This window comes from Hyaena hyaena, unplaced genomic scaffold (assembly GCF_003009895.1).
Source record: "Hyaena hyaena isolate Hyena2069 unplaced genomic scaffold, ASM300989v1 scaffold_46, whole genome shotgun sequence".
NCBI lineage: Eukaryota > Metazoa > Chordata > Mammalia > Carnivora > Hyaenidae > Hyaena > Hyaena hyaena.
Genome location: NW_024080678.1, coordinates 924,539 through 950,101, shown reverse-complemented (window position 1 = coordinate 950,101; position 25,563 = coordinate 924,539). Strand labels below are relative to the sequence as shown.

Below are 25,563 nucleotides of genomic sequence, written 5' to 3'. Positions count from 1 at the left end.
ATGACTCCTCTGCCTGTCTCCTTCCTTCCTCCACGTTAAAGCATCCTTTGATCCAAACGGCCACCCAATCTCTGACTCCTCTGAAGTCCCACTAGATCCCCCAATCCCAGACTCCCCACCACTTTCCACTTTGTCTCACTGACGCGTGTGCAGCCATGTTCTCCCCTCCCCCATCCCCAAGTGTGAGTCCCTTGGGGCAGAGTCTTGGTCTCGGGCATCTACATGGACCTTGTGGGTGGCACACGGTTTAAGGGATGAACATAGCATGAATGCCAGGGCTGCAGCTAGCCATGGGGGCAGTGGGTTGCAAGGAGACCACAAGCGTGCTCCCTTAACCTGCTGGGGAGTGAGGCTCACCCCAGAGAGAGGCAAAATATAAGGGAATCAAACAGGGTGCTACAAATGACAAGTGTAAGTCTGGCAACTTCTCTCCCTGGGACTCGGCTCATCAATACAATGACAGGCAGGTTTTAGAGCAGGACCCACCTGGGTTTCAACATTGCTTCTTCTACCGCTTTGCAGTGCAGCCTAATACCCACCGCCCCATCTCTCTGGAGGCATCTCCTCAGCTCCAAAATGGCGTGAAGGACACCCACTTGATGGGGCTGTCGGTGGATTAAACGAGGCACTGAGTGCACAGCTCCTAGCTCCTGGCCTCCCCTCCTCTCCTTGCCGCCTCTGCTGCTTCAGTCCCTGATGTCCCTGTCCTCACCCTTGACCAGTTACCACAAGCACCCCCACACCTTTCTCTGCCCCAAGTGGAGGGACGCATGCCGTCCCAATCGACGACTCCTTCAGTCCACCAATGCTGGCCTGATCCCCAGGGGCCCTGGCCTTCTGACTGTCACAGTAGTCAGCAGGCATTTTATGGTGCACTCACCAGGCTCGTTCATCTTCCTCCTGGCACAGGGAGAAATCCATTTCCCTGCCCCTCTTGCATCTAGGCAGGGTCATGTGACTCACTCTGGCAGCAAACTCTGGCTCACTAAAACTTCCTCCTCTTCCGGGGCAACCTTGGAGGGTGGTCGCATCGCCGTCAGGAAGGAGCCCAGAATGACCAACTAGTTAGGCTTTGGTATGGCTGAGCAGTGACACTCCCAAGATTTTAGGGTTTGCTCATTCCTGCATGGGAGCCCAGACCCCCCTACTCCATCGGATAGCCTGACCCTCACAAGGGGCACCACTTCTAAACCAGGACGCGTGATCTTTGCCCCGTCCCCAATTCAGAGCGAGTCCCTCACTCTCCAGACTCCTTCTCTGTAGAGAGTGGGGGTCAGTCTTTCCTGCCTCCCCCACCCTCTGCAAGAATGTTGACTTCTACTGTCTCCGGGCACATTCACCATCGTTCCTGGGGTATCTGTCACCCTTGAGCACACTGGCTCCTTGCACCCAGCATGGCATCCTGGGGCTCCCCAGTGGGGTACTTAGATCAGACTGTGCCCGGATACCCACCACACCTCCTTGGTCTGGGACTCAGTCTCCCCACATACACCGTAAGAACTCGGAAGCCCCTCCTGCTCTGACATTTGCAAGCCCAGGGAAGTGCTTCTGACAGGGACTGGCCCACGACTAACACCCAACAGACAACACCTGGCCCAGCCTCCCGCCTCCACGTGACCCATAAACTCTCCTGACTAAGCAAACACATTTTATTGGGCCTGGGGACACTTCCTGGCTGGCCCATTCCCATCCTCCCTTGTCCTGCTCCCCAGCATGGCACCCCCCCCCGGGCTCTGCTCCCCATCCTTCAGCGACACGCTGCCTCCTCCCCCCAACACCTGCATCGCCAGCCTTAAGGAAGGTGGAGACTTTCTTCCCTTATCAGCTGTTTTACTGCCCCTCCTCCCTGGTTACACAGTAACTGGGAGTGGAATTCCCAGGAAGGACAGGTGGGTGCCTCGGCAGCTCCCAGCCAACAGTTTACGGGACAGACTGCAAGCGTTCCCTCCGTGCTGTCTCGGGAGACAGGGAAGGGGCATCCAAGCCAGGAAGAAGCAGAAAGGACATAGAAAGGGAGGGAGAGGCACCCTGGGCCAGGAGCCTCTGAGGAGGCTTGCAAATGGAGGCCAGGGAGGGATTGGAAGGAAGTCCGGATACCCTGCACCCAGTCCCGCCGCATGACTGAGAGCCAGCCTGCGATGGTCCAGACATCCCCGTCCTGAGCCTCCACCTGCCAGACAGAAGCACAGGTGCTCCAGAAAGCCAGTTCTGGAGTCCAGAAGCAGCGGAACTAGAAGTCATACCGCTCAAGCTGTCGCGTGGCCCGGTTCTGAGTTGGCCACCTGGGCCCCAGCAGTGGCACGCCAGCCTTCCAGGGGCTGGCCGGAGCCGGCAGGAAAGGACTGCAAGCCAGAGAAAAGGCAAAGGTGGGCGTGTTGCCCCCAGATCTCTGGGAACAGGCTCCACCTTCCTTCTAGCTCTTTACCTTGCCCCCCTCCCCCGACAGTGACCGCGGGGACCCCGGCCTAGCCTGGAGATTTTGAAATCGATCACCCCAGAGAAGACCTTCTGCAGTGCAACTGAACCCAGCCTGGCAATGGTGACTCCCTTGACATCAAGCCTGCGGGAGCTCTGAGCCCACGGGCATGGGGTACAGCCCGTTCCAGCTCTCCCGGTGTGACCTGCCTCCTCGAGCCCAGCAGTGTTTGAAAGGAGCCCGCGGAAGTCCCCATGGAGACAGAATCGTGCTTGGATAATCTGACATGAGGCTCCCCGTTCTCCACCTCTGCTTGTCCTTTTGATTATTACGGGATTTTTTAGGGGAGGAAGTACGCCACCCCCCACCATCGTAGCCCTGGGTGCATGCAAGGTCCCCTTCTGTCCCTCCTCACGGCCACCCACAGAGAGTGCCAACGCAAGCCCTGTCCTCTGCGGGGTATGGAGAGGAAGAACTCAGGGCGCTGCGGGGCCCCAGAGAAGCTGGGGCTGTCCTTCTCCATCGAGGAGATCTTAAAGAGACCCACTGAAAAGAGCCATGTGGTCAGGCCGGAAGGGGTGGGTGGACAAGGCACCAGGCAAGCAGCGGCTGTAAGCTCCGGGCCGGAAGGGCCCCCGCAGGCCAAGCTCCAGGGTAAGTGTCTTCCGGTCATTTTTTTTCCACTCCCAGGTCCCCAGGAGCCGGCTGGGCTCAGGAAGAGAGAAAGCTGCTCTGTATCCATAGAAGAGAGGACCCCAAAATTCAAAGAGAGGTCAGGTGTTGAGCCAGTCGCCTTAAATACCCTTCTGTCCAGCCGGGACTGAGGTTTTCCAGATGCAGATGCCAAGGAAGGCTCCATCCGTTGCAGGATGCAGGGATGCAGGATGCGGGATGTGTTCCTGCAAGCAGGCCACCGCTGAGAATGCCGGGTCCCATGTGTTTACGCAGCATTTCCGCTGCCGTGGGCATTGCCCTAGAGTTTCCTCTCTTGTTTTTGGTAGAAAGGGCACGATTATCATGACTTGACAGATGAGGAAACTCGCCTGTGAAAGGGAAGAGGTGGATGGTGTCCCCAAGCTGTGCAGCCAGGGGGCAGAGACCTGAGAGCAAGAAGGGGTCAGCTGTCCCCAGACACCTGCTCGGTCCGACACATTGTTCTTCGTAAGCTGAATTCAGCCAACATGGCTTTCCATGGCTGAAGCTTAGCCTGGGATCTGCCCCTCCTGATCACCGCCCCCCCCCAGGCTAACTGCCCACCCCAGGACACGTCCCCCAAACCACAATGACGGGGCAGTTCTCAGAGCTCTTCCTGAGAGCCAGTTTGACGAAGGGCATTGAGGCAGACACACGCACCTGCTGGCAGGTCAGGACCCCTCCGGGTCATTCTCCAGCCTGCCCTGGCCTGCTTCGTGACCTCAGGGAAGTCCCTTTCACTCTGGCCTCAGCCTTACCCTCAGGGAACCGGCTGAGTGAGGGATGAGAGAGGGATGTCAACAAGGGTCTGCTGGAGCCTGGTAGTGGGCAACACTGGAGTATCTCACTCATGAGTTTCCCAGTTCCTTCCCCTTTCTACCCTTGTAATCCAGGGAAAGGCCAAAAGGGCAGCTCAGAGGAGCCCACGATGTCGTTTCCTACCATCACCGAGTCCCGCTCAGTCTCACCCAAGTTCAGCATCCCAAAAGGGGCTTGTGCTCAACCACAGGCAAGGGGAAGACCCTGGATGGGCCACCCACCCCCCGGGGGAAGCTGACGGGTATCCCTGGAGCTGAGCCAATCAGTAGGAGAGAGTCCCCAGCTTCATTTCCGGAAGCTCACTAAGATCTTCCAGTGAACTGAATGAGCCTAAGAAACAGTTCTTTGGGTCTAACCTGAGTCTGGCTAGCTGCAGCTACGTAAAATCCATGACAACCCTCTCTGTCCTAATGAGAGGGAAAGAGAGATGGGGAGGGGAAAGAGGGGGAGAAGAGAAAGGAGCAGTGAGGGAAGAGAAGCCAAATCCCCCTCCTGGAGCAACTTCCCTCCCCCTAGCCTGATAACGGCTGGTGGCAAAAAGGGAGCCACTCATTCTAAACCTCCCCTGGAATATGCTGCTATGCTGTATGTCAGTTGCCTTGTTAGCAGACCCTCTAGGAAGGGTTTGCGGAAATAGCAATCGTCTACAGGGTAGTGCCCTATGCCCCCCTCCCCGGCACTCCCCTGGCTGCTTCCCATGGACTTGCCACAGCTGTGAGCCCCACCTTGCAGATGATAGAACTCAGAAGAGAAGTCACCTGCACCAGCGACCTGAGTAGTTAGCAGCACAATTGAACCCTGGTGGCCTGAGACTAGATCATTCCTGAACGTGGCTTAAATCTATACATCTCCCACTACGCTGGCACTGAGCATTTCCAAAAGACTAGAGAAGGTCCCTCTGGTGGCTTCTGAAATGAGTCTGAGGACGACACAGACAGAGGCTATCTACGTCGAGCTCTGTAGCGATTCCGACGCTAACCTTCTACTTACGACACAGGATGCCAGTCATCCATTTATGGACATGCCATGAGATTGCCTGTTAAAACGGATTTACTTATGTAGGTAAAACAAAAAGGCTATTTGGGAAAATGCTAAGCGAATAATAATACAGATGGGTTGCCAACATGTCAGGAACCACAAAAGTAATTTGCAGAAACTGCAAACGAGCTGGCGTCTGTGAGAGGTTAGGCCGGGAGGATGGGGAGCCAGGACTCCAGGAGTCCGGCCTCCGACCCCCTTCTGGGGCTGATTCACAGGAGGACCTCAGGCGAGCTGCTCCTCTTCCTGAGCCTCCACTTCCCCATCTGCAACGTGAAAGACAGGATTAGAATATTCTTAGGATCCCTCCCAGCTCCGACGTGCGCAATGACCCATTCTTCAACAAACTGGTTGCTTAGTGGTGGTGTCACTTGTGGTCATTTTCTGTGGCAGAAGCTTCCTCCCTGCAGAGGGGAGTTGGGGGGGGGAGGGGTGTCTATGCCAGGTGGGAGAGCAAGAGAGCAAATGGCCTCAGCGGCCTCCACCTCTCCCGGCCTTCACAGGGCTCCGTCCCTGCCTGGTGCTTGTTACTGCTGCTCATGCCTCTCACGCAGAAGCCCTCAGAGAATGGAAGTCCACGGGAGCAGAGATGGTGCATCCACAGCCCCCTGCCCCAATAATAAAAACACAGAAATAAGCTGAACACTTAAAGGGGTCCACAGAGTGACACGCAGGCGGGGACTGTCAAGCATGACCTCTCTGTCCCAAATGCCCAGACAGCTTGGAAACATGTGGCACTTCAGGCCCAGCACCCCAGACTCTGCCTCTGGGTCTACGGTGGTGCCCAGGAATCTGCATTTTTTAATGTTTATTTCTGAGAGCGAGCTGGGGGAGAGGGGCAGAGGAGGAATCAGCATTCTAAAGTTGATTTGTATTTTTGAGAGACACTGCAAACATGCCAGTGGGGGAGGGGCAGAGAGAAAAGGAGGGAGAGAATCCCAAGCAGGCTCTGTGCTGGGAGTCCAACGCGGGGCTCAATCACACAAACTGTGAGATCATGACCTGAGCTGAAGTCAAGAGTAGGACATTCAACTGACTGAGCCCCCCAGGCGCCCCGGGAATCCACATTCTAGCAAGCTCTCCCAAATGACTCTGATGTAGGTGGTCCAAGGACCACTCTTGAAGGAGGCTGAGGCCCAGGGAGGCAAAATGGCTTGTTCCAAGCTACAAAGCCAATATGCACAAGCGCGGGGCCGGCTCAGGCATCCAGGCCGGGGCCAGCGCTCTGCCTCCATCGCCTCTCATGGCGGCGACCCTCATAAACTCGGGCTCGGACCCTCCCAGGTCTCAAGCCAGTAGAAAAATCCCAGAGGGTCTCCCTACTTGAAAGAATGCTGAACCCAGCTGCCCGCTCACTCCTGAGAGAGTCAGGCTCCCCGGAAGCCCAGGACCCTCCAAAGTCAAGGGAGGCCCAGTCAAAGGAAACCCCTTTGTACTAGAAGCTCAGACTCAGGGAACACAGAGGTCATCTGTGCCACGGAGGACCCTTTGCAGGGAAATTGTGATGCCCCGGGGCAAAGGGAAAAGGAAGGTAGAGGAGAGGCCACCCCAGTGGGTAACCAGTGCACGGCTTCTGGCCTGGGGCAGGGTGGCCGGGGTCTTAGCTCTGCTCCCATGCAGTTACTCAGAGGCCGACTGCTGAGTGCTCACTCTGGGCCAGGCTGGGGACTGGGGCGTGAACAAGGCCAGTGCTGGTGGCCATGCCCCTGGAGCGGGGGTGGGGTCCGCAGCTGGAGAGTCCTGGCGACACCCGCTTGGGGCAGCGCTTCTGTGGTGGAGCTGGCCCGGGGCAGGGTGGAGTTCTTGGGGTGTGAAGGGACCCTATAGCAGTGGTCAGCAAAGGGCCATTTGGACTTGGCCTTCGCAGATCAACAGTTGGCAGTGTGTAAATGAGTGGGTGTCTTTCTGTTCCAATATAACTTTATTTATAAAGCCAGGTGGAGGGCCAGATCCGCTGTAGTTTCGCAAACCCAGTCTGTGACATTCCATGTCCTTTGCAGACTGCCCCTGCTGTGCTCCTGCTCAACCTCTCCCCCCCCACCCCCTTACCCCCCCAACCCCACCCCGCCCTCCAGGGACACGAGCTTTCCTGCCCTTTAAATGTCTCCAAACCTTTTTTTTTTTTTTTAATGTTTTATTTATTTCTAGGAGGGAGAGAGAGAGACAGCGNGAGCAGGGGAGGGTCAGAGAGAGAGGGAGTCACAGACTGAAACAGGCTCCAGGCTCTGAGCTGGCTGTCAGCACAGAGCCCGACGCGGGGCTCGAACCCACGAACCGCGAGACCGTGACCTAAGCGAAAGTCGGACGCTTAACCGACTAAGCCGCCCAGGCGCCCCATAAATGTCTCCAAACCTTTGGCCTTTAGAAGCCGCTGCTCCTCCTCCGCTTCTTCTACCTCTGTTTCTTCTTCTTTCTGTGCCCCCCCCCCCCCCCCCCCGCCCGCTTCCTCGCCCGGTCCTGTTCTCACGCTTTACCAGAACACGAGTGGCTTAAAACAACGGGAATTGATTCTTACAGTTCTGGAGGTCAAAGGTCTAAGGAGCGCCTGGTTTTCCTCTTTCTCTTCTCTCTTCCCTGCCCCCCCCACCTCCCCGCCACCCTGTGCGTCCCCCACCAGTGTCTGGAACCCATGGCAACTGTCAGCGCTCCGCTCCTGGCCCTGGGAATGAGGAATCCGGGCTGGGGCTGTGCTCAGACCCGTGGGGGTCTCTCCGCCTTGTGAGGAGCGGCCCTCAGACCCGCAGACCCAGGGGCTCGCGTCAGAGCAGACAGCAGCGGGGCAGAAGCCCAAGAGCTAAAGGCCCGGATGTCCCCAAGATAAGCGTGGTTCTGGTCTCCCTCTGCCGGAACCCCTCTCTCAGTCCCCACCCCCAGAGCCACAGCCTAAGGAGACCTGGAGACTTTCCCACAGGGCACCTGGAGGCCGATTCTAGAACCGAGAAGCGGGCTGAATCTTAAGCCCTGTGGGATTACAAGGAAGAACAAGGCTTGGTCACAGCTCACAGAAAAGCGTTGTCTCCGTGGAGCACCCCCCTCCCAAAAAAAAAAAAAAAAAAAAAGCAGACCAGAGGGAAAGGGTTTGAGCACATGTGGTTTATTTGGGACGTGCAAAGATGCCAGCATGGACAGCGAACACAAAGAAGGGTGAGCAGTGAACCAAGGGTGTGTGATTAAGCCAGTGACCACTGTGGGAAACTGAAGCTTAAGTCCTTTGGGAAATGGAGCAACTATACTCCTCAGAATTATCTGGGCTTCTTGGCTCAGAAATACATATCCTGGCAGTGGGACGTTGATCTGGAGCACAGAGAGTTCTGAGGGATGTTAGCAGGGCATTGCCAACGTTACTATAATACTAGGGGCCTGGAATATCAGAGCCAGGAGAAATCAGAGCAGACAGAGGACACAGAAAGCATTGGTTGTCATTTAAATTTGATTTATCCATTGTATCCCTCATCCAGACATGCAACAAAGAGCCACCGGAATCTACCGAGTGGCAGGCGTATCTATGGCTGCGTAACGAATTGTCCCAAAACTCAGTGGCTCCAAATAACAGTAAATGTGAATTATCTCACTCAGATTCTGCGGATCAGGAATTCAGGAGTGACTTACCTGAGTAGCTCTGGCTCAGGGTCCTTCATGGGATTGTGTAAAGATGTTGTGTGGGGTGCAGTGACCTGAGGGCTGGATCAGAATAAAAGATTGGCTTCCAAGGTGGTGCCTCCGTGGCTGGTGAGTTGGTGGCGGTTCAGCTGGCTGAGGAGGAGGCTCGGTTTCTCCCCACGCAGGGCTCTCCACGTGCCACTAAAGTGTCCTCACAAGATGGCGGCGGCTTCTCTCAGAGTGAGCAGTCCAAGAGGGAGAGAGCCAAGTAGATGCTGCATCCTTTGATGACCCAGCCTGAGAAACTTCCTAGCCATGTTTCCACGGCATTCCATTTGCCCCGTGAGTCACTGAGTTGGGCCACATTCACGGAGAAAAGAATTCTAAGGGAGAGGCAGCCAAGAATTTGCAAACCTACCTTAGCTGGGAGTGGGGACAATGTTGGAAATAAAACGTAAGCTCGGCCTCTGCCGTCATGTAGCCTCTAATGTTTCAGGGGCGACAAACAGCCAGCCGATAATCACAAGTGAAAGCGCAATGACAGTTGTGGTCAAGTGCTGGGGAGAAGGTGACATGGTAGAGGGCCTATGCCAAGGGAGGTTTGGTCTGCCAGCGAAGGCTTCCAAAGGATGTCATGGTTGACTGCAATCTGAAGGCTAAATGGGGTGAAATGTGGATCCCTCCCCATTCCATGCAGAGGGAACCCCAAAGACAAGGACTTGTTCAATGGAGGCAAGATGAGATCTGAGAGCCAGAAAGGAGCCAAGCCACGCCGGGCCATACCGGGCATGGTGGGGGTTCTTATTTTTGCTTTGAATCCCAAAAAGAGTGAAGAGGCATTCTCGGGTTTTAGTCAGGAAAGGGTGCAATGATCAATGTTAATGAGAACTGTTGGGTTCCAATGGACAAAAACCATCTCAGTTTAGCGGAAACAGAAAAGGAAAGGCATTGCCTTGGAGAACATTAAGAAGTAGTTTCTCAAACTGAGCCACGGGAAGGGCAGGACCGTAAACAGGCATTAGCCAGACTCGACCCCATCAGTTCTCTCCAGCTGCTTCTGTCTGCACGCGGCTCATGCCTCCCAGTCACACCAAGGGCTCCATCACTCTCCAGGAACTTCTCTCAAGCTCTCTAACATCCCAAGTCCAGAAGCCCCAGAGGAGGGACCCATTGGCCAAGCCTGAGTGAGATGCCCACCCCCAGACCAGTCAACGACGGCCGGAGGGAGTGGCTGAGAGAAGGGAGTGTGGTGGGGCCCCATTAGGAGTCTTCTTCTTGCTGATCCTCTTCTTCTCTCACACTGTTCCCTGCTGGGGTGATGGCCACTTATTTCAGGGCCCTTGTAAGTCTTCTTGGGCCACCTTCAGTCTCTAGCTATGGAACTGTCAAAGCGTTCGGTTTGTTTGGTTTTTGTTGTTTACTCAATGGTGTGTCCCTAATGAGGCTCCACGTTGCCAGATGTTCTGCGTAAAGTGGCAGCTGTTTACCTGGCAGTTGTTAAACCCATTTTTGGTCATAAACGGCTCTTCCCCCTGTTTATAGGGCTCTGGATACCTCTAATCTGAGCACTCTGCCCGCCTGCCCTTGGGTTGGTCACAGAGAGAACAGGTAACTTCCTCCTCAATTCGTGGCAGGAAGGTAACTAAAAAAGGATTCCCCCATTGCCTGGGAACATACTTCCTGTGTCACACCATGAAACATCCTCCAGATTCATAGCCTGTGCTGCCTGACAGCTCCCACAAGTATAGATTGGAGAGGAATGGGGGCAGGAAGGGAGAACACACACACATGTACTCTAAAAGCCCGTGAAATCGGGGATGCCTGGGTGGTTCAGTGGGTTGAGCATCTGACTCTTAGTCTCAACTCAGGTTGTAATCTCACAGTCAGTAAGATCGAGCCCCACGTCAGTAAAGAGCCTGCCTGGGATTCTCTCTCTCCCTCTCTCTCTGCCCCTCACCCATTCACCCTCTCTCTCTCTCAAAGCAAATAAATAAACCTCAAAAATAAATAAGTGAAACGGGCCCCTCGGCACCCTGTCCCAGTTCTCTGTGCCCACCCCAGACCCCTCCCCACATTTGGTCTCACCAGACCAACACACGTAGTCAGGAGAGTCACACTGTCACAACATAGATCGAGCACAGGAACCTGATGAAGTGTTCCAAGAACATGGAGGAGGGAGTAATGAACTGTATTTGAGACCCTCCAGGAAGGCTTCAGGGAAGAGGTGTCTTCTGAGATGGAGCCAGGCAGAGAAAGGGAGAGGCCACACCAGGCAGATGGAAGCATATGCAGGAGCCCTGAAGGATAGGAAGGCATATTCCTTTCGAGCCACGAACAAATCCAGGTGGCTGGCATCTAAACATCCCGGGGCAACGGCAAGGATGAGAGAAATGAGGAGACTGAAGGTCAAGTGTGCTAAGCCAAGAACTTTGGCCTTTATTTATGCACATCAGCATTTTTAAAACCTATGTTTGGGGTAATTGCGGGCTTCCACAGACATGCCCGGCCAGAGATACCGGGGACGAAGGGGAGACTGAGCTTCACTCCAGGGCCACCTGCGCATCGATGAGAGAGCTCCACCATCATTTGTTTTCTGTGGCTCCCTGTACAATTCCCTTTAAACAAAGGGTACACCTGCTATTAAGAACAGAAAAAAGATATACAAATGAAAAGTGTGGGGGGAGAGAGTGTGAGTGTGTGTGTGTGTGTACATAAATTACATTATGAAAGTGAGGCCATGTGCATGGAAAATAACAATCCTCACTCTGCTGAGAGAGAGGATGAACCCTGTCATCCCTGCGGAGAGGTTGGCAAACCCTCTGCCAGTGGACTTTTCAGCGGTCTTCTCGAAATTCTTTCCCTTAGTGGTTTTTTATTCTCATCTCTTCCCACCCTGGCTTTATTCTCTTTGCTGTTGTTTATTTATACAAATAATCCATGTATATTATAGAAAAAAAGAAGGTTAAAAAATGTAACTATAGGGGCGCCTAGGTGGCTCAGTCAGTTAAGCGTCCGACTTCGGCTCAGGTCGTGATCTCACGGTTCATGGATTCAAGCCCCGTGTCGGGCTCTGTGCTGACAGCCAGCTCAGAGCCTGGAGCCTGTTTCAGATTCTGTGTCTCTGATCCTCCTCTGTTCATGCTGTCTCTCTCTCTCTCTCTCTCTCTCTCAGAAGTAAATAAAAAACATAAAAAATTTTTTAAAAATGTAACTATAACTCTCTCACCATCTAGTATTAATCGCCATTAACGTTTTGATAGATATGTAATGACAAAAAGAAAAAGTAACAGAGATTTTTGTTCTTACAAACAGAGAGGCTGATGGTGCAAGCCAAAAGTGCTCTTAAATTTTATTTTTGAAAAAGAGCTGTTGTGTTTCTACAGAGATTCACAACAGACCTTGGAGAAAAGGAGGTATTTGATTGATTTGAGCTTTGACGGATGAGTAGGAGTTCACTAGGCAAAAAAAGAAGACGGGCATTCCAGGCAGAGGGAGCAGTGAGACCGAGCACCTGGAGAATAAAAGGACATGGCCAATGTGTGGAATCTAGAAACGATCAGGTGGGACTCATATCATGGAAATAGGGATTGAGGAGAAAGCAGATTATTCTGAAAGGGAGAACGTGAAGAGCCTTGAATGCCATACCAAGGAGTTTGCCTTATATGCTATGGGCACAAGGGAATTGTAGGAAGTCCATGACCAGACTAGAGAGAAGACCAGCCCAGGTCTGCCCTGCACCCCACCTGTCACATCCAGGACGTGTCTCCAGCCTGCAAGAGGGCTCTTGCCCTGGATCCCCTCTATGCTGCATCCACTGCCTTGGGAAGACAAGGACTAGGCGCATTTCCAGAGACTTGGCAGTGGCAAACCCCCCAGGGCCTTTAGCTGAGCAGCCAGGGCCAATTAGCAGACCGCAGAGAAGGAGCAATCAGGGGAGGGAGCCGAGCGCAGAGAAACATCGGTTTATAATTAGGTGGCCTAATCACCTGTGTAAATTGTGTATTTCTTATGATCGATGTGCTAAACGGCTCAGGTTTAATTAAGTTCTGCTGACTCGTTCTCTTTGAAGACCCACTGAAGTGTGATTCACAGCTCACACAATTAATAACAGGGAGAGGAGCAACTTAAAAGGAGGAGGCAGTCCCGTCCACCTTCTTCCACCCTCTCCCCAGCCACCCCCTGCCCTGCCCCGGTGCCCTTGGCCAGCCGCAGTGGGTGGGCCACACAGGAGCACCAGACTCCGAGGCTTCTTTGCCAAGATGCTGAGCCCAATGATTTTCTCGCTCCCAATCCGGTGCTCCTGGGAAAAGGACCCCACGTCCCCATCATCCTCGCTGAGGGGTGCTCAGGACATCCCAGCCCTTCCTGGTGATCAAGAAGCTTATACAGTACATAGGCTGCATCCACAGGGAGCTCCTATTTCCAGCTTCCTGTTTAATGAAGTTCCTCTTTTTTTTTTTTTAAGTTTATTTATTTATTTTGAGAGAGACAGAGGAGCCACAAGTGGGGTAGGGACAGTGAGAGAGGGAGGCAGAGAATCCCAAACAGGCTCTGCACTGTCAGTGCTGAGCCAGATGTGGGGATCGAACTCATAAACCATGAGATCATGACCTAAGTCAAAACCAAGAGTCAGATGCTTAACCGACTAAGCCACCCAGGCGCCCCTAATGAAGCTCCTTCTGATTCCATAATTCCACAGGCCAAGCTCTGTGTTCCGTCTTTTCCTCTGCTCCCCATCCACATTTCTGGCTTCTCTCACCTGCTTCGTCTCCCTTGTCACCCACTGTGGTCTATAACCTGTACCTGCCTTGCTGGGCCCTCCCACTCCTTTCCTGGAGCAGCCCCCTCCTCCATATGGTGGGAAAACTGAAGCATGGGCCTTCATCATTCCTTAGCCGACTCTCAGACACTTCTTTTCCTACCCCACCCTGCCCCATCTACCATAGGCTAGAGAAGGTTCTAGAAGGGGAAAGGGAGGCTGGGGAGAAGTTTCAGAGAGCAGCCTGGGTCATGTCTGAAGTCTGAGAAGGAGACATTGAGGCGGAGCGAGTCTTCACCCAGAGCTCCTGGACACATGCCCTCCTCCGGACATACGTCTCTTCCCCAGCCACCAACAGAGAGGTGGACGTGGGCCAATCCACCTTTTTTCTTATTTCCTAAGTTCCCCATTTCCCCAACACCTTCAATGTCAGCTCTATAGCTGATGGGTCCTCTCTTTCCCAGAGATAATGCGGAAACTACAGGAAACTGCAACACAGGGGGAAACTTAAAGTTAGACCCAGAGTATGACTTCCTCACGAATCCAGTGGGAAAACCTCTAGAGTAGCAGTATCCAATAGAACTTTCCCTGGGGAGGGGAACGTTCTACATCTATGCTGGCCAATATGGTAGCCGCGTAGCCACATGGGGGTGTTGTGCTATGGCTAGTATGAATAAGGAACTGACTTTTTATTTTATTTTATTTTATTAAAATAGCCACATGGTGATAGTAGCCACCACATTGAACAGGGCACATCTAAGGAGCTAAACTTCTAACAAAGTGTCGCCTCTGATCCAAATCTGGTTTCCCAGATGCCAGGTCCAAGTTTGTCTTTCTCTCCCCAACCTGCTCTTCTGGTCGGGTCTCATGAGACAGATGTCTGGGAGCCCCACTCACCGGGAGTGATCTGAGCACCCCTCTACTCCCAATTCCTAGCCTGCGGCAGTTTTACCTCTTATGTGGGGGGAAAAGACAGTGAGCTGAGTGGGGGAAAGGAGACCTCTGCAGCCCTCCCCTCCTTTTTTATCATCCCATCTGACCTGTGACTTTTCCCTCAGTCCTCAAAAGTGGAGGGGATTTAGAGAGGCGATTTGTACCCTTCCTACAATTCCTAACATTATATCACGAGGGCTTTGTCCCAAGCAGAACCAGAATCGCAGCCCCTTCCTCGGAAGTACATGGTCAGGAAAACAAACCCCCCACCACCTGGTTCGGCCCTTCTGCCACCGTCTGTGACCCTTGACCCGGTCCGGTGGTCCAGGGAAGGCTTCAAGTGGGCGACCTTCCTTACTCTTCTTGCTGCCCTGGCCCTTCCCCAGAACAGCTGTCCCAAAGCCCTTTGTCATCCCTCCAGCCCTAAGCCTTCACCTCCCTCGTTCTCTGCTGGCGACCTGACTTCCCACCATCCAGCCCTGGGACCACTCGCTCCAGCCCCCGATCGCCCTCGCCTGTGCAGTGAGCGTCTCGACCAGTCTGTTCCGCATGTGCCACTTCCGGCACCCCTCCAGAGCCCTCTCTCGCTCCGCCTCAATGTCTCCTTCTCAGACTTCAGACATGACCCAGGCTGCTCTCTGAAACTTCTCCCCAGCCTCCCTCTCCCCCTCTAGAACCTTTTTGAGCCATAAATTCTTCCACTCACTGCCTCTGCTTCCTCCCAACCACTCACACCTCCACCTACTTTAATTCAACATATAATTGTCAGAGTTTCTAATGAGCATCAGACACCACACTGGGTGTGTGTTGGCTCTTCCTTCCTTGGCTTCTGCCATAGTAATTCTACCCAGGTGGTCTTCCTGTGGTCCTCCACATCTTCCCAAACACCAGATTCAACCACATGCCACAAACCCATCTTGGAACAAGGCAGGCTAAGATACACGCATGCATGCAAGCCAAGGTCAGGGTCCCGCACCACACCTGGCACATAATAGGTGTTCAATAAACACTCTGATATTTTTCTGGCTTTCCCTCCTTTTCATTCTCTCTTGTTTTTATTTATTTATTTTCTTTGTATTTTATGACCACAACTTTCTTTCCAAACCTCTCTTCCACCAAGTTTTCTTGGGCACTGCTTGTGTCTGAGCTTCCTCTGGCTCAGGTCAGGTGCCCCCCAAAACAGGCTGACACAGAGATTTGCTGGAGAACGTATACTGGGGGCTTTTCGTGATGCTATCATGTTCTTATTTGGGTGGGGGCTGTTTTGTTTGGTTTTGTTTTTAATTTTTTAAATCTTTATTTGCTTTTGAGAGAGAGAGAGAGACAAAGCACAAGCAGGGGAGGGGCAGAGAGACAGGGAGACACAGAATCCAAAGCAGGCTCCAGGCTCTGAGCCATCAGCACAGAGGCTGATGTGGGGCTCAGACTCACAAACCATGAGATCATGACCTGAGCCAAAGTCAGACGCTTAACCGACAGAGCCACCCAGGTGCCCTGCTGAGCCTCTTTCTTGAGATGATTTTTCATCGGGTATCTAGTCCGTTTTCCTTCTTTTCCTTCTACCTTGGGGACCTGTCCATCACAGCCTCCCTCTCTGCTTTCTCTCTGGTCCCTGATGGGCTGCTGAGCCTCTCTCCACAGTGGAGGGACCCAGCTTACTCCCAGAGCCCCATTCATCTCCACATGCACTTCCTGCCTGAGTGATAACAGCCATTACCACAACTGCAAAAGCCACATATATGCTGACCCTTCCCAAATTTGAACCACAGTCCTGAGACCCACCGTGAGCTCCAAACATACATTCATCCACCTATTTGACAGTTTTTAAAAATTGTTTTCTAATATTTATTTATGTTTGAGAGAGAGAGAGAGAGAGAGCAGGGGAGGGGTGGAAAGTGAGGGAGACACAGAATCCAAAGCAGGCTGCAGGCTCTGAGCTGTCAGCACAGAGCCCGATATGGGGCTCGAACTCAAGAACCTGAGCCGAAGTTGGACGCTTAACCGACTGAGCCACCCAGGCACCCCTGGAGAGATCTTTTAAATAGCCAATAGGCATCTCAAACGTAACAGGTCCCAGTAGACTCAGTAGCCTGATTCCCCATCGTACACACACATGCTCAGGTCTGTGACCAGTGTCGCTGCCCAGGTTACTGCACACAGACAGAGGCCTGGCACACGGGACCTAATGCTAATGGTCATCTTGAAATTCGTAATAATTTTATGTGTGAATCTGTGTTTTGTGAGTGAAGTTCAGTGGGATCACAAAGTATGCCCCAGGGCCTTGGAGTTTTGACTCAACCCTCAATGCCTTTCTTACCACCTCCCTGCTTCCCTGGGCCACTTCTCTAGGCCACTTGCTCCCCCATCCCTAGCCAGGGACTGCTGCCTCCTCCATCCAATGTGGTTCTGGGATGGGAGGGCTGTCAGGGTCTGGATGACAGAAGGGTCAAGGTCAGGTACATGCACCTGGGTGCCAAGTCAAAGGGTAGGCCCTGGGTCCCTATGAGGATCCACACCCACCCTATTAGTATCCTTGTGTCCAAGGGAGAATGGCCTTAAACAGCAAATTTTAAAAATGAAAACAACCAAACCACAACCACAACAACAATAACCACATGACCGGTCAAGAGAGAGATTGCAGAAGAAAGGCAATAGCGTTTTTCCTGCTCTTTGAACAAGAGAATCCACATTTTCATTTTTCATTAGGCCCCACAAATGAGGCAGCCAGCCCTGAGTGGACCTGAGGCTGGACCGTTTGGACAATTGGATTGGAAACAGGCTGTAAGGGACGAACTGCTGTGGAGTTCAGTCTTTACTTTCTAGAGCAAGGCTGGCAAGATTTTCCTGTAAAGGGCCAGATGGTAACTATTTTAGGCTTTGTAGACCATATGGTCTCTGTTGCAACTACTCAAAGCTGCTGGCAAAAGCAGCCATAGACAATACATAAATCAACGGGAGGTCTGTGTTCCAATAAAACTTTATTTACAAAAACAAACAGTGGGCCAAATTTGACACTCAGGCTGTAGTTCGCCCTTCCCTGTTGTAGACAAGGACACGCCATTGAAGGCATCTGAGCAACAAAAGGGGCAATCAGAGGAGCTTCTAGAAAGTTATCTTGACCTCACTGTTCAGGATGGATTTGGAGGGGTCAGCCCACGGACAGGATCTCCAGGAAAGAGACTACTGTAAACCTCCAAGCAGAGGGGCCAGTGGCCAAGGCTCTGCAGTGGACAGCAGGGGCTGAAAGAGTGAAACCAGGTAGCACAAAAGCCTCAGAAGGGTGCTAACCATAAGATCACTAACCCAACTTGAACTTTCTTTCCGTCCAGAGGAGAGAAAGAGCAAGCGGAGGGTCCGAACCACCTTCACTACCGAGCAGCTGCATGAGCTGGAGAAGATCTTTCACTTCACCCACTACCCAGACGTCCACATCCGCAACCAGCTGGCAGCCAGGATCAACCTTCCAGAAGCTCGGGTGCAGGTACAGTCGTCCCCATCCTCAGCCCCCAACCTCAATGCCTTTGGGGCCATGGGTGAGACCCCATGTATCATGGACCCTCCAGGGCTGGCCCATCTGAAATTCTCCATTGCCCTTATCCCTTGAATACGGTCACATTTGCCAAATATTATTTCCAGGAAATGAGGTCACCACAGTTACAAGATGGTCTCTCTCTCTGGGGGGGGGGGGGGGGGGGGGGGGAAAGGGGGCGAGGTGGCATCAGCGATGGCCACTGGTATCTGCTTCCGCACCTTCCCTCTCTCCACGTGGCTGTAGTTCCAGAACATCACTCACCATGCGGCCACATTCCTAAAATAGGTCTTGGCAATCCAGACCTGTGGTCATCAAACTTTTTCCGCAGAAGGCCAGATGGCGACTATGTTGGGCTCCATGGGGCCATAGAGTCACTGTCTAAAACTTCGTTGATGAACGCCACAATCTGAATTTTGTATAATCCGCATGGTGTCACAAACACGATTCTTCTTTTTATCTTTTTTCCCAACAACTTAAGAACGTGAAAGCCATTCTTAGCTCACAGGCATGCAAAAACAGGTAGGAAGGCCATACTGATCCTTCAGGCCTTAGTTTGCCAACCCTTGACTAGACCAATTGGGTATCACGTTGAAGGCAGCACAGAGAAGTGGCCCAAGACCTGGTTTAAGTATCAACTGCCTAGGGGCAGCCGGGCGGCTCAGTCAGTTAAGTGTCCCGACTACTGGTCTCAGCTCAGCTCATGATTTCATGGTTTGTGAGTTCGAGCCCTGCCTCGAATCCTGCTTGGGATTCTCTCTCTCTCTCTCTCTCTCTCCCTTTCTCTGGCCCTCCCCTGCTTGTACTTTCTCTCTCTCAAAATAAACAAATACACTTATAAAAAAATTTTTTAAATAAATACCAACTGCCTAATCTAGAATCTGTCCTTTGCTCACCTTGGAGTATCTGTGGCTTCTTCTGCGGTTAGAGCCATAGTAGCCCCTTGCCACTCACCAGGGCTGTGTCTCCCCTCTTTGACACCCCCAGTTTTGCAAGTGTCACTCTAGCAAATCCAAATCCAATTGTTGCACTGCCGGCTTGCTCTACGCTGTGTCACTTTTTTTTTTTTTTAATGGATTTGTTCCAAATTCAAAATCTGAGTCAGGGCCCCAGTCAACATTTTTCTCTCAATTTTATCCCAGCCTACTTATCTCCTGGCTAGGGACCACCCCCGTTTTAGACTTCTCCCTTTTTCGACCCATTTAGAATTAGTCATCAGCTAAGTGGATATAGCGCGCCCCCCACCCCCGCATCTGCCCTAAAGCCCGGAATTCAGGGGCTGCCTCGGCAGAAGGGCCAAGTGCAAATGCCGGGGTGTCCGGGACAGTCAGTGTCCTCGTGAATATGGAGAGCAGACAACAGTCCATCTACTGACACCGAGGGGCCCACGGGGGGGTGCAAGCTGATGGTCGGCGAGCAGGAAGGAGCCCACAGATGAGTTTTATTTGATCTGCATCGTGTTTTACGTCTCAGCGCTTTCACCTAAAAATCGAGATTTCCGCCTTAAATATTGGCTGGGCCTGCACTGCCAGCCTCGCACGTCTACCTGGTGACCATTGGCTGAAGCGGAACGCTCACCACAGATCCCACCGCTCCCAGTCACCCGGCATCCGGCTGCTCCCCGGCTCCAGAGGGCAGACCCCCAGAGCCAAGGAAATCCTGATGCCACGGAGCTTTCTAGACTGTGAGGTGCCAGTTACGGTTTTTAGGGAAGGAGCTTGTTGCTTATCTCCGTCCCCCCTCTCCTATCCCAGATCTGGTTCCAGAACCAGCGCGCTAAGTGGCGGAAGCAGAAGACGGGCAGCCCTGGGGCCCGGCAGCAGCCGAGTGAGGCCGGTTCGACCCTGACCACGCACTTGGACGTGGCTGTGAGTGGCTGTGGCGTCCGGGGGTGGGGGTGGGGGTGGGGTGCTGGGAGGCACTATCTGCAAACTATCTGCAAACACCCCACCCAGACCCAGAAGTGAGGAACCCCGAGGGTGGGGGAGGGGTCTACAGTATAGAGGGCAAAGTGGGAGTGGCGCCTGGGTGGCTCATTTGTTAAGCATCTGACTTCGGCTCAGGCCATGATCTCGCAGTCGGTGAATTCGAGACCCGCGTCGGGCTCTGTGCTGACAGCTCAGAACCTGGAGCCTCCTTCAGATTCTCCCTCTCTCTCTGCCCTTCCCCCGCTCATGCTCTGTCTCTCAAAAATAAATATTTTTTAAAATTTTTTTTAAAGAGTGCAAAGGGAACTCGTCCAGAGACAGCATGGCCAAGAATGCTCCAGATATCTATGTGACCTGGGACAAGTCACTGCCCCCTCTGTCCCCATGTCCTCATCCAGGGAGTGACAATCCCGTGCCTCTCCCTCCTCTGGGGACTGGCTTGTATTGTTGTGCAGAACTCCAGGGCTCAAGGAACAGGCAGGGAGTAAGGGGGCAGTGCACCGAGATGGAGCAGGTAGGCTCTGGAGTCAGACTGCCCGGGGTTCGAATCTCCGCCTCCGCACCTAGCAAGCAATGTGGCCTGGAAGAGTCACTTCGCCCTTCGGAGAAAGTAGTAGTTCAATGGAGGTGAAATTACTGGGCCGTGAAGAGGCTTGACACTAGGCCGTGGGCCCTGAGTATGAGCTGTCCATGGGGTCCGTGGGTACCAGATGCCGGACAGCAGGGCACAAGCAGGACACGAAGTAGACAGTCCTGTGGTCAGAGGTCTGTGCGTGCCCGTGTCACTGCGAGGTAGGATTTCTTTATTTACCCATTTTTTGCTAGTGCAGAAACCGGGCACTGAGAAGCAAAGTGACTTTTTCACATCAAGTGATTCCTCTGCACATTTCTCCCTCAAGATGGTCCCCTACCCGCCCTGAGCGCCCCAAGTCCTGGGGGAAAGGTCGGGAAGTGGAGGGTGAAGCCCTGGGTGAAACTTAGGACTCACTTGTCTCTCCTGACCTTCCCCTTTCCGACAGGGCCCCGGGCGGTTGCCCTCTGCTCTGTCCGGGCTGGCTCCTCCCGTGAGAGGTTATCCACCAGCTCAAGGTCAGCCGGCCTCTGCGTGGCTCCCTGGCCAGATCGCCCTCCTCCCGTGCCACCTGTGGGAGACACACCCTCTCCCGGGCCCTGTCACCCAGCACACCTGCCTCCCTGCACTGTGCTTCCTCCCGCCTGCGAACCCCAAATGGGGAAGCCTCTGTGCTACCTTGACATAGGGACCGAGGAACCTCTCGCCAGTGGCGCTGCTTTCCTCTCCAGGGGAGGACGTCTCCCTGGCAGGAGGGTGCCCAGGCCTCTGGGGGAAGCCTCCCTGAGCACGCTCCGTGAGAGGCTGCATCAGACTCAGCGACGAGGTGAGCAGTATAGGAGCCCTTGCCTCGGCTTCCAAGATTGCCCTCCTGGCTCAGAAGACGGAGGCTGTGGGACACCCCAAGATGAGCTCTGGACCAAAGAGGGTGTCTGCTTATGCTTGTGTTTCCTCTAACTCACTGTGTGACTTCCAGTTGGTTACTCACCCTCTCTGGACCTCACCTATAACACGAGGCAGTTGGACAAGATGACTTTCGAGGGCCCTTCTGGCTCTTCTTTTGGTGAGGTGAACCATCGTGAGAACAGAGGCATACAGGAGGCCAAGGGGGAGGCGTTTATTCATTCATTCATGACACATTTATTGAGCACCTACTGAGTTCTCCACAAACGGAACTGGATCTATCTAGACCCAAACAACTGAGGCTCCGCCCTCAGGGAGCTCAGTCCAGGTTGGCCAAAGAGACTGTGCTCAGTGGGCTTCCCCCCAGCAAGCAGGATATGCGCTCTGTGACCTTGCAGTTGGCCCAGGCCCGGCAAATTCTGTGCGGCTTTGATGTGAATGTACAAAGTGGGAAAGAAATACGGGGAAAGGGTTTTGTTTTGTTTTGTTTTTTAATTTAAAACAGAATGGAGTGTCTTTGCTTATTCTGCTGGACTGAGGAGGGATGTTGTATTTCCGGTCTGAATAAAGAGTACAGCAGTAAGCTCCTTGCAGAGTGTACGTCCCAGAACCAGCATAAGGGGCCCAGCTGGAAGGCCAGCCTCGCTCCATGGTGACGAGACTGAGGACCCTGCTATCTCCCCGCAGGGAGACCTTGGGCAAATCACGCGCCCTTCGGAGCCTCAGTTTTCACATCTCTAAAACGGAGACAGTGAGCCCCACCTGGCCTGCCTCGAAGAGCAATCAGGAGGCTCTGAAATAAAGCAAGTGCCTTTCCAAGTGTGAGGGCTGGGCCCCCTGCGGATGACGGTGCTGCTCCCTGACCCCACCAGGAAAAGGGCTGCTTGGGTCTCAGACCTGGAATACGCCACTCTGACTCTCATGGAGGCCTGGGGCTTAGTCCTGCATTGCCTCTGATTTGCTGCAGAACCTTGCATCATCCAGTCCCTCTGGGCCTCAGCTTTCTCACCTGTAAATTGGGGGCAGAGACCTAGCTCAGCCCGCAGGCATACAACACTCTAGAATCAGACCACTGCCCACCGAAAAGTGAGCACGCTTTGTAAACTTACACGTGGCTGGAGACCATGAATGTCATCACTGACACCTAGTCTCCAGCAAGCTCTAGATGAAAGGAGAAGGCTAAGGGGGGGGGGGAGCAAAAGAATCATTAGCAGAAGGCGGGGCTGGGCACAAGTTCATACAAACACCAGCTTCCACTGGGTACAGTCTCCACTCGCCTAGCCTCAGGGGTGCCCTCCCCTCCCTGGCCAGGTACCACCTTATTCCATATCCTCCTGGGGGTCACTCTACATCCTCTGTTGCAGACCCCCTCAAGTTGCGAATGCCCCCTCTGTCTCTCTCTAGCCTGCAAGCCACCTCTCATGAGCTGGAGCTAAAAGCTGACTGCTCCTCTCCTCCACCCCTCCAAGGTCCTAGAAGCCCTAGGCTAGGCAGGGGGCTCTCCTTCTAGACCTTTTGCAGCCATTTCTCACATCCTGGCAACATGAGGGTCACAGACCCGATGGCAGATGCCCAGCTTCCAGGTGGAATGGAGAAGGCACAGGTCCACCCTGCTCTGGGCTCCTCATGTAAGCTTGGGTTCCCCAAAGAAACAAAACTGTGTGTACTTTTTTTCCTTATTGTAAGGAATTGGCCCTCACAATTAGGGAGGTTGAGAAGCCCCGTGACCTGCAAGGAGCAAGCCAGAGACCCAGGAGAACAGACAGCATGGGCTCCGATCTGAGTCCGAAGACAAAAGGAGACCAAAGTCCCATCTCAGAGCCAGACAGAGAACCAGTTCTCTGTTCCTCCACCTTTCTGTTCCACGCAGGCCTCACATTCACCCACACTGGGTAGAGCAATGGCTTTGCTCAGTCTACCGTTCAGATGTTAACCAGAATCACCTCTCAGAAGCATCCATAATAAGGTTCAGCCAAATACCTGGCCATCCCGGGGTCCCAGTCAAGTTAACATAAACTTAACCACCACAATCTCCATCCCCTTTCCCATCACATAACCTCCTTCCCCCAGAAGCTTCGAGAAGGTCAACCATAAGAGCCTCAAGCTACCAGAACGTCTCAGGTCAGCACTGATTTAAAGTTAAAGTGGGGGGGGTGACTTTTTCTCCCTAGGGATTTATGTTTTCCCCCCAAGAACTATTTTATTTCCTTCCCTTATATCTGCGGTGCACAGGAATCATTTTAGAACCCCTACCAGCTGTGTGTCCCTGGGCAAGTAACATGTCCCCTTCGTAGCAACAGTTTCTGGACTCTTGGAGTTTCTGTGACAATTAAATGAGTTAGTACAGTTTGACACACGGCAAGCACGCAGCAAGGGTCGACAAAAAAGCCTTTTTCCCAACTCTTCTTCTACCTCTTTCTACTTGTGATCTGGAGCGGCTATTCTGACCCCAGACTCTGTCCTCGGAGTTCTTAAACCAGGGTCCCAGAGGCCAAGGAGCTCTCAAAAGAGCATGTGAAATTGTGTGTGTCTGCCTGTGTGTTTATTTTTCCCAGGCAGAGGATCCATTGCTTTCATCAGCTTTCAAAGAGCGCTGTGCAGCTAAAAATAATAATAGTAAAGAACCCCCCTGTCAAACATCCTTGAGTCAGACTCCAACAGGTTCCTAGTCAAGCTGTGTGGACTAGAAACTTGAGAAAAGTTGGACGAGAACATTTTTTTCCCTCTAATCTTTATTCATTTTTGGGAGACAGAGACTGAGCGTGAGGGAGGGAAGGACAGAGAGAGAGGGAGACCCAGAATCTTAAACAGGCTCCAGGCTCCCCACAGAGACAGATGTGGGGTTTGAATCCACTAACTGTGAGATCATGACCTGAGCTAAAGTCGGCCACTTAACCAACTGAGCCACCCAGGCGCCCTGGGGACAATAACGTTTTTAAGGTCAAATCATGCAAATAGAAAATGGACAAGTGCCAAAAAATAAAAATTAAAGTAAAATAAAATGAACAACTGTCAAAGTTTATTTAATTCACTGATGAGGGAGCCAGCAAGACGCCATAGCATCTCCAGGGAAAACTAAAAGAACAGACAAATTACAGAGATGATTAGGAAGGCTGAAATGAATGACAAATCAAGACAGAAAGCGTCCATCGCCATCAGGACATAATCAATTGCATCTCCGCCAGACACAATTCATATGCCTTTCTATGGACAAGGAGCATTTGCGTTATTATCAGATTTGTACAGTTTAAAGAGTTGAAAAGGAACTCAAACACAAGGGAAGTTGCAGATCCCCTGGTGAGTGTGCTGGACAGAAGATCTCGTGATCTTTTCATGCCTGTTTCAAAGTATTGTGAGATTTTCCCCCCACCTAACGGTACTGAATCTCTGAATCTCACCTTCCTCATCCATTAAATCAATGGGATAAGACCCGCCTCAGAAGATAGCAGAGGGGTTATGTTAGAGGGTGTTTGTGAAGTGTTTTGTAATCGTCAAACACTTTATGAATGTAGGAAATTATTTTTCATTGCTTTGCAAACTCATCTGGAATTCAGGTTTAAAAGTCTATATCTAGAACTGTTTAGAAATATGGTAACATTTCTTTAACATCCATTGACCTTTTATAGTTCAGTTTTTAAGAAGGTTAAACAAGCCGTGGAAAATGAGCAAAGGGCAGAAATAAGAGATTCATAAAAAAAACATACAAATGGATACTAAACATATAAGAATATGCTCAGCCTTATCCATAATTTAAAATGCAAATAAAACAGTAATGAAATACATTTTCTTTTCCTTTCAGATTGGCAAACATTTAGTGTTGGTAAGGGGCTGATATGTATACTCGCGCCCACACGTAAGGAAGTACGAATTAGTAACTCATTTGGGAAGATAGCTTGACAAATATTAATATTCTAAATGCAAAGCACTTGGACCCATAATTGTATTTGCAAGAACTTATCTGATAAATACACATGTGTATAAATACCGTATATAGGCATGTTCGCCAGGGCTTTGAGACCGCAAAAAACAGAAGCCACCTACGTAGGATACTGGCTGAGCTGATTACAGTGTATTCATCCAGCTATTAAAAAAATGAGAGAGATTGAAATGCACCTCAAAGGAAATTGCCATTAGTCACATCATTAAGTAGAAAAGGCAGGCTGCTGAAGGAAGTCATGATCCCTTTGATTAAGAAAAGGATAACGATGGCCTTATATATAAAAACATCACTGAGATGCTGATCATTTCTGCACACGTTAGCTTTCGCTCCATAATGAATCACTCCAAAAGTTGGTTGCTTGAAACAATCATTTCTTTGGCTCCTGACTCTGGCTCAGCCAGGTTCGTCATCTGGTCTAGGCTGACCAGGCCATC

General features: G+C 52.2%; 1 protein-coding gene across 1 annotated transcript; it reads left to right on the top strand.

Moving 5' to 3' along the window:
• Positions 1-2,802: 2,802 nt before the first annotated feature.
• On the top strand, positions 2,803-20,974 carry ISX (intestine specific homeobox). Its single transcript, XM_039230461.1, has 4 exons — positions 2,803-3,070; positions 17,588-17,739; positions 19,542-19,655; positions 20,735-20,974. Exons 1-4 carry the CDS (start codon positions 2,803-2,805, stop codon positions 20,972-20,974), a joined length of 774 nt encoding a protein of 257 aa, XP_039086392.1.
• The last annotated feature ends 4,589 nt before the right edge of the window (positions 20,975-25,563 follow it).

What these genes read in the sequence shown, in the direction of transcription:
- ISX (XM_039230461.1), top strand. Translation starts at nt 2,803, where the DNA reads ATGCAAGGTCCCCTTCTGTCCCTCCTCACGGCCACCCACAGAGAGTGC. An exon ending in TTCCAGAAGCTCGGGTGCAG is followed by an intron (nt 17,740 to 19,541) that starts GTACAGTCGTCC and finishes CTCCTATCCCAG; the next exon opens with ATCTGGTTCCAGAACCAGCG. An exon ending in CCACGCACTTGGACGTGGCT is followed by an intron (nt 19,656 to 20,734) that starts GTGAGTGGCTGT and finishes CCTTTCCGACAG; the next exon opens with GGCCCCGGGCGGTTGCCCTC.